The 11,595-nt window shown below is 37.0% G+C and overlaps 1 protein-coding gene across 2 annotated transcripts; it reads left to right on the forward strand.

Annotated features, from left to right (window-relative positions):
• Nucleotides 1-984: 984 nt before the first annotated feature.
• On the forward strand, nucleotides 985-9,459 carry LOC104593191 (proteasome assembly chaperone-like protein). 2 transcript variants are annotated; one of them, XM_010252944.3, is made up of 7 exons: nucleotides 1,039-1,405; nucleotides 3,652-3,699; nucleotides 3,777-3,823; nucleotides 8,340-8,406; nucleotides 8,483-8,526; nucleotides 8,804-8,861; nucleotides 8,949-9,459. In XM_010252944.3, exons 1-7 carry the CDS (start codon nucleotides 1,343-1,345, stop codon nucleotides 8,997-8,999), a joined length of 378 nt encoding a protein of 125 aa, XP_010251246.1. In that variant the 5' UTR covers nucleotides 1,039-1,342; the 3' UTR covers nucleotides 9,000-9,459. The 2 variants fall into 2 exon arrangements, with proteins under 2 accessions (XP_088755909.1, XP_010251246.1); XM_088899783.1 differs by lacking the exon at nucleotides 8,483-8,526 and having other exon boundaries at nucleotides 985-1,405.
• The last annotated feature ends 2,136 nt before the right edge of the window (nucleotides 9,460-11,595 follow it).

Raw genomic sequence — 11,595 nt, forward strand, 5'->3', positions numbered from 1 at the left:
AGTCAATGTTTGTAAAATCTTCCTTTGTTCCATTAAATGTAATAAGATTGTTCAAGCAGAGTTTTTTTTTTCTGTTTTTATTTTTTTCTACCCCTTACTAATATACTCTTTTGGCATAAATTCCATTAAAAAAAGTTTTTAATGTTCAATAAGGTAGGCAGAACGGATGGTCCATTATAAATTGAATGATTAATTTATGGTACAGAACAATATAAGTATTTTTTTCTTATTATAATTATTAATTATGATAATCAAATAATAACTATTAAAATTAATAATTTATATTTTATTTTGCCTATTGATTTTACTTCCTATTATGATGTTATGACTCCATGCTAAACATCACAAAAATGGTTTGACTTTTGGCATAACAGTGATTTAGACACATCACAGGTGATTTAATTTGTTATGGCAATACCACAAATGATTTAATTTGATATGGTCACATCACATCTTACATCTTCTATTATGTGCATGGGGTATTGATGCAAACATGAAAGAAGACTTTATTATTGGGTTAGGGCTTCAAATGGATGATAATAGACCCCGATTTGAATGGTTGATATTCAAGATTTAGGATTTTATTTATACGTAAGTGGCATCATATTTTTTAATAAAAAGTATTAAAAGAGTGGTTATTTCTGCCATGTCTTGACTCCGCCCTGATTCATTGACAACCCTACTTGTAGATGCATTGATGTTTGATGAAAATAAATGAAAGAATTGAATTCAGGTCCGGTCCCAATGGCCATTGCAACCATTACACACAGTTGTTGCAGCCAGATGTTCTTGATGTACAATTGTAATGGTTATTGGGACAATGTGTTTGGGACCAAATTTGAACTCAATAGAGACTAGACTTGTTGCTAGCAAAAAACTGAGCTGGGTTATCCTCCCAACAAAACCCATTCCAACACATTCTAATATAAGAGCATCTCCCTTGCTCTCCATTGCAAGATGTTCCCGATGTATGGCTGCAATGACTATTGCACTATATCTTGGAAACATCTCACATACTTATAAGTTATTATTCGCAGGAGATATTTCCAATGCACTGTGCATGTGAGGCGCCCCTGTATTACGAGCAGGTCCCATTCCCTCCGATAGTCGGATTCAGTCCCACAACTACTCACAGCTACAATTGGCTGTGAGTACGGTGTGATCACCTGCCAACAAAATAAGTTCCAACAACCTACCAATCACATCTGACACCGCACATCTTGCTATAAACATATCCGCTTTACCGACCACGTAACCTACCATCAACGTTCCTCGGTTCCCTGATTCCCTCCCCCGACCTCTCCCCTGTATGCGTGTGTTAGTGCGCGGTACGTAGTTAATTATGGATCATCACTCAGGCCGTCGCTTTGCCGTGCCCCACAAGAAGCTCTCCCTAGATATCAAGGTAATCGTTCTTTTCCCACGTTATTTTCTTTTGTGAAGTCAAATATGCGTTACGGCAGAAACTTGTTCATGGGTGATCGTAATTGAGTTTGTGTGATAACTAAGGTGGTGCGTGAAAATTATCAAACACACTTGTGTCCACAACCTGTTTGTTATAATGCTCAGGCTCGTTTCCTTTTGGTTGGACACCTTGTAAAGCTGGATTTGCTTCCTCTGAGTTGCTGAAGAGATTTGCTATTTTTAACCAAAAAAAAAGTTTTAACTTATTACTTAGCCGTCAACAAACTTCAGTTATGATATTTCTCAAATGAAGTATAGATGGTCCTGCATCAAACTGTTGACTGTGCGCCAAAGGATTCTATGCTTTTTCTGTATTTGGAGATTAGATGGGTGAAAATGTTCTTTGTTAGTTGAAGGCGACTCGCTTACCAAAAAAAAAAGATACAATATGGGTTGGACATAATAATACTGGCGGGGCTCGACTTAATAAATAGTGGTGCTAGGTACCACCGATTTGGATATTCTAGGCCAAATAGGAGAAGTGTGGCGAGTTCTTGGTCTATGTGATTTGAAAGTGTCGGACTCCAATGGCCAATCGGAATATTGAATATCTTCCTTTTACAGTTCCCAGTATTTTTTCCCAAAATGACAATGATTACTAAATCCTTTGTGCAGTTTCGGGGAGTAAGTCGTTCCAGCTACCAGATCACAGAATTCATCTCTATGTGTAACATTACCATGTTCCATGTGTCAAACCGCGCAATTCTTATTGTGCTTGTTTAATCTGGTTCCAGTTTTCTAGGGGACAATAGGGCAGGCTGGTTTTGATTAAAATTTTAGCGCCACTGAGCCACCTTTTTGGTACTAATAGAGGCTTTATGCCTTTATCCATGCTGAAAACCCCAACCAAAATCCAGGAAAACCATTGCAGCTAGTCCACAGGACTATTTATTACCATTTGTGAAGGGGTCAACTTAACCTTGGTGTCATTAAAGTCGACACTAGCTAAGCTAAATTATATCAGAGAGTCAGAAACATCTGGACATGGCAATATCTTTTTGCAGGCCCATGCTCGTAAAAGTGGCCCTGGTAGGTTAAGTACTTCTTTAATGTCATATCTGCAGCAAAAATGTTGCTTTTGGAAAGGGACCTTTATCATCTGATTTAAGCATTTCTTTTCCTATGCTTCTAAACCAATTATAGTCCATTGCCCAAATTGTTCTTGACTTTTTTGAAAAATTAAAACATCTCTTTTGAGCAGATTGCCATGCCCCTAGACTCCTCTAGGTCGTGTTTAGTACTTGTGTAGCACTTCTCTACTCCACAAGTCAACCTTTTTCACTTAGAGCGCACTCCTCGCTCTAGGACCAAGTCGCTCACCAACTTAGTCGAACAGACTTAAGCACTTAGATACAAAGCACACACAAGCAAGATGTTAGAAAAGCTCAAAGGAACTCTTTGTATTACTCAAGTGAGGGAATACAACACTTGGTTGTTTGGTGAATGCAAATGAGGGATGGGGTCCCCTTTTATAGGCACTTTCACCTCCTTATAAGAATTCTATAGACTATGAATGTTCTAGACATGCTAGTCCATCTTCTAGACTTATCTTGGTACCCTTATGTACAAGAATGCTCTAGAGCAAGTCTAGAATAATGTACAAGTACCTACAAGCTTCAATGATATTCTTGGGTCTTTTAGAATGCTCACTGGAATCTCCTTGAACTCTCTTGAAGTTTCTTGGGGCTTCTAAAAGATTTTAGAGTATTTCATAGACCTTTTCTGTCAGCCCTCATCATTGTGGGGGTTGGGTCTCATAGATCCGGCCTTGTCACCTTGTGACAAGATGCTCTGCATGTTGCATAGCTTATAGGATGCACCATAAATGTATAGTTTTTGAACTGCCTATTCAAGGTTGCCCAAATTCCAAGAATGTAGAATGTTTAGATTAATTATCAAGTACACTGTGGATTCATATCATTGTATTATATTCTTGTGCATCATGTATGTAATGCCTATTTCTGAACTAAAGCCTATTTGAGGACTTGGTGTGCATGTGCCCTGTTTTGGTTTTTTTCTTCATTTATCCATTAGAAGTTGTCTTTGCCGCATCCTGGCTTCTAGGCATTTCTTTCTTTCTTTTTTAATTTTTATTTCAAAATTTCAATAAAAGGAAGGGTTACTTGATTTGGTAACCTTCAAATATTGTAAAAAAAAATTCTAGTCAGGATTTCTGTTTCTGTGCAGGGAACCAAAACAGATTTGATAATATGCAGCTACGATGATTACTTTCTTGTGAGTTCTAAGTGCCCATTCATCTTGACAGGAGATACCTTTATAGACATTTCTAATATTTTAGAACACTTTCTCAGGTTATGGTGACTCAGATAGGAAGTATGGGAACGATACTGCATGCCAAGTATGCACATTTTTCTTTTATAGTTTGTATTGATGCCCCTTTTATGCTTTATGGATTTAGTTTGGACTTTCAAGACTTATTTCTGGAATTTGGTTTGGTTATGTTTTCTATTTTTCTGATAGGAGGATTTTAGTTGCGGTAACAATCTTAAAGAATCTTTCCATTGTAGAACTTTACCTACCAAATATGTTGCTTATACCAAGCCCATTAGTCATCGGATTTGGAGATTTAGGAGAAGGGTGTTCTTCTTTTGGAAGTGAATGCCCTAGCCTCTTTGACAAAGCAAGCAAGTCTTCATGGCTCATTAAGGAGCTTTCCATCCATTCAATGTTAATCCGAGAATCCCCTTATACCAACCTGCCAAGGCCCAGATTTCCCATCTTTCTAATCTACTTATTATTGTTATTTGTTTTGTATCTTTTTTTCTTTTGGCAAATTATTTATTTTCTATGTGAGAGGCAGACCTTATGTACTCTCATTCTTCTCAAAAAAAAATGTACTCTCATACTTACAAGGGAAAGAAACAACAGCAACCAAAAGGAGATTTCTATTTTCTATATTTTGGAAATGGTACTGATAAAGTGTGGAAAGACATTCTTTTTTTTAGTAAGGAAGTGTGGGAAGACACTGGTGCTGAAGCAGAATGTGCATGCGGAGAAACACTTGACCTTGACATTGTTATCTTGAATATGGATTGAGCTGAGATTGTAGAACATGTAGTTTTTATGCTTTAGGGACATATGCCATTGCTATATAGATAGAGAAAAAAACTATTAAGGAGTTCTTTAGTCCTCTTTAGTCCTGCAAAGGTAGTGGCTAATTTGGAACTGTCTTGTATAACTAAATTACATCAGATAATCTCTATTGTCTGCACTTTCTATTGGTTCAATGAGGTTTCGCATGATGATTTGAAGGGCTTTTGTCATACTAGATGATAAGTTTAAAGCATGCAGAGTCTGCTAATCACAGTCCTTGTATTATTTAACTTATCAGTTAAATTGTTTCTTGTCTCAAACATTCTAGCATGTAAGACACCAAATTTGAAGTTTATGAGATACTTTGTCACATGCATTGTGTGAGCCTTCTATATGGTGGGTCAGCTGAGAAATCAAAGGTGAAAACAAGTTCAATAAGATTTGCATTACTTACCATCTTTGAACTTATAGATTACGAAAAAAAGGAATAAAAGTGGAAAGAAGGGAAAAAAAATAAACCAAATAAAGATAGGGAGCCAAGCCAAATGAAAAACATGAAGCCCCATGGCCAATAAAAAATAAAAATAAAAGAAGCCCCATGGTTGCATCTTACACAAAAAATACAGTGTTTCAACCAGTCCATGCTAGCACCACTTCCACCCAATCTAGCAGGAACCAAAGGAAACCCACCCCAAAAATCTGCTATGCAGACAGAACATACAAAAAAAACCAAAACGACCCAACGATCTCCTGGAATTAAAAACCAACTAGGCAACTCATGAACAGAGGTTTGAACAGCTCCTCTCCTCCCTGCCTTCCCTACTGCCTTGTGCCCCCTTACCTTTTTTCTTAAATACAGGAGCTTCTTGGTCAATCTCTCTTTTGTCTCTTTTATTATGATGCCTTGTAAACTCATTTGCTTGATTGTCACCTTCCATAAAAATTTATTATTAGTATTGTTACTTGTTTTTGTTTACTAGTATCAACTACCTTATTAATAGAAATTCAATCCTGCACTTTCATTTTGCCGAATATGCCTAATCTTATTCAATACTGAAACCCATTCCCTAGTTGGAAATGAGTGTGCTAGGAGAGAATGGTCATATTTTTGAAGCAAGAGCATCATAATTTGAATTCGTTATTAAGAATGTGCTCTTTCTCATTAATTCAGTGGCTTTGATACCGAAAAAATTAAACAAGCCTCTCTCACTGTTCTTTGTAGAAACCCTGTAGACATCCTACAGTGCCCCCTCCATCACTATTATCTGATTAGTGGCCCAGACATCATATTAGACTTGATGGCAGAAAACAAGCTAACCCAGGTCTGGCTGCAAATAGGAGTACTATTCTCTGATTAAGACAGATGCCATTTGTGCTTTCAGCAGTCCTATTGGATATGTGTACACTAGTAAAGCTGAGGTATCCCTCCTCATGGGTTAGGATAGCCAAAAGAATACAACTTCTACTATTGATAGTCCATTGTGATTTGGCTTATACTATAATGTGGGTCAATAGTGCTGGCATGGGCCCTTGAAATTGGAAGATGGCTTGAGTGAGATCAGAAACATCATCCATACTCTTCCATCATCCGTTTATTTAATTGGTAATCTATTGATGGTTACAAAAAGATGATGTGCAAGATGGACATCAAACAAAAAGGCAGGAACCCATTGCAAAGCTGTACAAGCATAGATGTTCAAATTTTCTATTATAATGAAATCTTGCTATACATTGTATCCTTGTTAACCCCTGATCTAGCTAAATCATACACCATGTGATTCAGCTCCCCAGGAATCCATCTCCAAATAGTGGAGACAGAAGATCAAAAGCAATGTGATCTCATTAAGTGAGACAATCTTCATGACTCTCCTGCAAAGCCTTTGCCTCATCAATGGTAACATCTACTTCTCCAATTGACTAATATTCTAATGCCAAAAAGTAACATGGGAACCTCTACTTCTCCTAATCCTAAGACCAAAAAGTGCTTTTGACTTTCTGTAACCTCATACATGGTTGTGTCTACTTCTCTAATTGGTCAACCATGTAACCATGCTGGCTGACCTTCCTTGTTGGTAACATGTCCAGCTATCCCGGTGACTTAAAAGGCGCACCTGAGGCATGCCTAGGCGCACAGGTGAGGAGCATTTTAGGGTAGGCGCCTCGCCCAGGTCCTAGATGCAGCACTTTCAAAAGGCGCACACCCGGTGCGCCTAGGCATGCGCCTGATGCGCCTTGCGCCTTGGCCCAGGCATGCACCTTTTGAAAATTGCCACGCCCCTCGAGGCAAACCCAAACAAATCCATGTTAGGGTCTTAAATTCTTAATTCTCACACAAAAATAATGATTTTATAATTTTATTTGCCTTTTAAGAAGATATTTTATTAAGATGAATGAATGAACAACATTAGCAAATAGGGGATTCTCAGACCCTAATATGGACTTGTTTGGGTTTGCCTCGAGGGGTGTGGCACAAAGACGACTCCTAGAATTAGGAATGTAATATGTTTTACACCACATTAGCTACTTGAAGTAATGCAATTGAAGAAAAAAAGAGATTGTGGGCTTTACATGCTTGAAAATGTTTTATATGTTTGATTTTATTTTTAAATTTTCATTTGAATATGCTTTACATGTTATGTTTATGTATTTTAATTTTAGTTAATAGGTTTTTTAAAACCATTAATTTTAAAAATTAAGTTTATATTTCTTATTAATATTATGTTTAATATTTTTGCATTTTTTTGAATTTTTTGGCTTTTTTTAGCTTTTTTTTTGTATTTTTGTGCCTTGCTTTAAAAAGGTGCATGCCTTGCCTTGCGCCTCTCGCCTCAGGCGCAAATTGGCCCTTGCACCTTGCGCTTTTAAAACACTGAGCTATCCCCTGTTGAACCATAGTTGCCCAAGGAGCTGCCACCGAACCTCAGTTTGGTTTCTTTACTGAATGGTGATCTTGGACTGTAATTTCCTCTTTCTTGCCAGCCAATCCTTATCCTTGATTCCTAAGAGCTGATGCATTAGCAGAAGTTAACAACGGTGTGAGAAGAACTTATTTGCATAGTGACAACTCTAACTAGAGTTTTTTCCCGAGTCTCAGGGATAAGGATTAGAAGTGTACCTGTAGGCACATATAGATTTATTCCTTTCAGCTGATACAATTTTTCGGTCACTTCAGCATAAAAGGAGATCATTACCAGAATGTGCTCCCTCCACCTCTTCACATATGGTCTGTTGATCCTCTTCCACCCTGCCCATCTCTTGTTTGAAGCCAATATAACCTTGGCACTCTGCCTCCTTCAATGACTGAAATCATCCCCATAGTGAAAACATTCCACACAAGAGGTAGGGGGGGCTAGATCCAGCATCACTTCTAGAATGTGGCTAAAAAAACCCATTGCCCAATGTTGGTCCCAGCCATCTGGGGTCTTGGGAGGGGTGGACTGGACAAGGACCTAACGTAGCTTATCCATTACAAGTAATGGTCCCTACCCCCACAATGTAGCTAGCTTATCCAGAGAATTTGCAGTAGCAACCAACATCTATGTTTTCTTTAGCTGCAATTATGCACTCACTGTCCTTGTAATTGTCTGACCTGAACCTCCATTGCGCCAAAACACTTCACTGTACCAATGAATCTTTGTTATTCATTTTGAGAGCAAAATGATTGCTACTAATACCTGATTTACTGATTTCTTTTTTTTTTTTTTTTTGATCCAATGATTTACCGATATCTTATGTGTTGAAATTCTGTTATTCTTTATGGTTGGACTTTTTAAAGTTATCTCCATTTCATTCATTTATTTATTTAAAGATTTTATTATCAGGAAGGAAGAGGGGGTTTCCATTCATCCAACCTTTGCTGTGTCTGTAATATTTGGTAAACGAGATGAGGTAAGCTAGCACCCCCTCCTTTTCTCATTCATTCATTTGGCAAAGATCATGATATCTTTTAAACTGCAATTCTCAGCCAATGCTAATGGCATGTGCACGTCAGCTGATTGAACATATAAGGTATGTTTTAGCTTTGGCTAAGTTGATATTTTTCTGTCTTGCTCAGCAGGAAGGCTCAACTTTAAGATATTTTAGTACTTGAAATTCTATAGAGTTCTAGAATGTTGAGGTGCATGTCCTCGTACACATAAATGCATATGTTGTTTTCTTACATCTTATAGTAGCAGAAAACAAGGAACAAAAAGATTTTTAAGTGTTCAATACAGCAAGTTTCCCTGAAACTATTTTCTTCTAATGAGTTTATCGTTGTGCCTCACGTGGCCTTTTACATTTGCAGCAACTCTGGTTCTTCAAAGCCATTGGTGCTTTCTCTTGGACTCAAAGACCACTCCCTGGTATTGTTGAAAAATACATGGATATTTGCCATCAAGTTTAAACAACAAAGAGAAGTTTTAAGCAAAATGAGCTTGCTTTTTATGCAGGAGACACTGAAGGGAGTTGCTTCTGCTTTGATTGAGAATCGTCTCTGGTGATTCAATGTTACCATTCTTTTCGTGTGACATGCAAATCAACCCACTGGGATATTCTCCTTCAAGCTTTGGTATACATTTTAATGTTCTGTGATCACCATTAGCAGCAGCAGTAGCATCTTATCATCTCTCTTATCATACTATGGATGTTTTTATTTGAGGCTATAAACCAATTCTACTACCAACATCAGGACTCAGCATCTCATTCATGATTGTCATTAAATCAATACTGGTTTTTGGACCAAATAGCTTGTACATCACATTAGCCTACCAGGAAGAAATGTGGGAGGCGGGGGTAGGGATGGGGGTAAAGAGGGAATATTATATTTTACTTTTAGTCTTGCGGAACAGGCAATTATTAGTTTTGTCTTGCCATACTCCAGGATATTGTATTGATTTACTTGTAGCTGAGGCAATGTCTGCATCCTCAGTTGTCAAATAGATTTGGATCATTATAAGTTTATAACCTGTCTAGTTGTAACGTTCTTTTGGATGGTCAAGGATGATTACAGCTTCCTTGATCAATCGGGAAATTCACTATTTTGTTAGATGTTGATTTTCTGCTCAGGGCGGTTTCTAAGTTCCGCCGCGTCAAATTGAATAATGAAAACTGGATCATGGTTTTGTGAAATTTAGATTTAGTGGTACCACATAAAGTCTGATGGTGGTTGATCCAGGAAAAGTTTACTCATTTCATTGGGTATTTTATTCCGCTGAAAGAAACCAGGAAAATAAATAAGTTTTTTACATCACGAGGTTTCCGGTTTGTTTTGGCTGCATTTGGAAGCGATATAAAACGTCATCAATGTAAAAGTTTATGCCGGTTCGGTGTCAGTGTTTGGATGGTGTAAATCAAGATTGATGTAAAACTCCATTCTGGTTTAGATTTGCCATTGTTTAGGTGGAGTGGAGTTTTATGTGGATGTAAAACCTAATCAAAAGTAAAGTTTTAAATTGATTATGGATGTATAAGCTCAACACTTTTTTTCACGCTTTTTGAAGCTCAACGGTAACTTTTTTTTACGATTCGGTGTAAAACCTCATCGATGCACTTTTAAAGTGATGATGTTTTACATCAGTTCCAAATGCAGCCTTTCTTATACTCCATTTGTTTGGAGGAAACGAATTAAAAAGATATATAGTGAACATAATTGTTAAAACATTTGCTTTTAGTCCACAAAATTGATCTCTGAAACCCCCATTTGTCAGAGGAAACTTTGCTCCAACCATAACTCTCACAACTCTGATTTGGATGAATGTGGAACATCTCTCTTCGGGTATTAGTTACAAGGTTCAAAATATCAGTATGATACGGCTAAAAAATGGTTTATTGTTTTGGATTTTTATGGGGTCAGCATGTGGCACAGTTGGAAGATTATAATGTGTAATTGCACCTGTGCCGGTCTATATTAGTTGATAGTATTGATGAGTATTGACAGATACCCTTTCCATATCAACTAGGAAAACTAAAAAAAAAAAGTAATGATTCAAATTATATTTATTAAATGTATTTAGATTCGTATTGGTTCCTAATTGTATGTATTTATCTGTGTATATCTTGATTTTTTCATTATTATCTCACATATTTATACCTTATTTATGGTCATTTAAGCATTAAATTTGGTCCCATCGAGGCATTTGTTGGACTTGTATAGGTTTTCCTAGTGCGTTCATGTATATTCTAATTATTCCATCATACCCAATTATTTCTTAAGTTTATCTTGAATCTTGATATGTGTCCTAAAATGGTCTTTCTAATATTCTTTGCAAAATTGATACTTTGAACTTTTGACTATTCATCCAAAAAATTTTGTGCAATTAAATTTTATGAATAAAAAGTATGATGAAGTATTGAACTAAATAAATTTGATACTGATTTACTAAAACAACAGAAGAATCTTGTACATGGCAATATGGTTGTGAATTGGGAACCCAGAATGATTTCACACGTTCTTACCACCATTAATTCACAGGGCAAATTTCAGCCCAAAATACTTCCTACCAGCTTATAATGAATGCCTCCTTGGGGTTACTTGCCACAGCCAAAATTTTAGTCTGTTTATAATCTCTCTCTCTCTCATACTTCAAAGTTTTTATTTTATTTTTATTATTTTTTTGGGTACAACTGTAGGTTGGGCTACGCAAAGCGAGATAAACTTAAGAAATAATTGGTAGATTGGTCGTTCACATTTGTTTTTTATTTTTATTATTTTTTTTCTCTCTCTCACCCATTCACCCAAGCACAATTGGTAGATTGGTCGTTCACATTTGTTTTCTAAAGCTACTACCCCTTTCAAAAATCATTCAGACTACAGTCGTCGATATGTTGAGAAGATAATCGCGGACCGGTTGTTATTGGTTTGGTTAATCCTAGCCAATACATCCCAACAAGCAAGTCCTCAGCCACGCCACTTATTAGCAGTTACCCCAACTGGACAAACACGGTCTTAAATTTGATGTTCTTATCCACGACAACACAACCACCACCATAGAACCTGTCACTGAATGGTCGAATCGAATACAGACACATTTAATGGCCTGTCTGTGCTTCTCTAGTTAAATAATATATTGGTAATTTTGGTCATCAGTCCTCAGAACG

The sequence above is a fragment of the Nelumbo nucifera genome, chromosome 3, assembly GCF_055504915.1.
Source record: "Nelumbo nucifera cultivar China Antique chromosome 3, China Antique-T2T, whole genome shotgun sequence".
NCBI classification, from domain to species: Eukaryota; Viridiplantae; Streptophyta; class Magnoliopsida; order Proteales; family Nelumbonaceae; genus Nelumbo; species Nelumbo nucifera.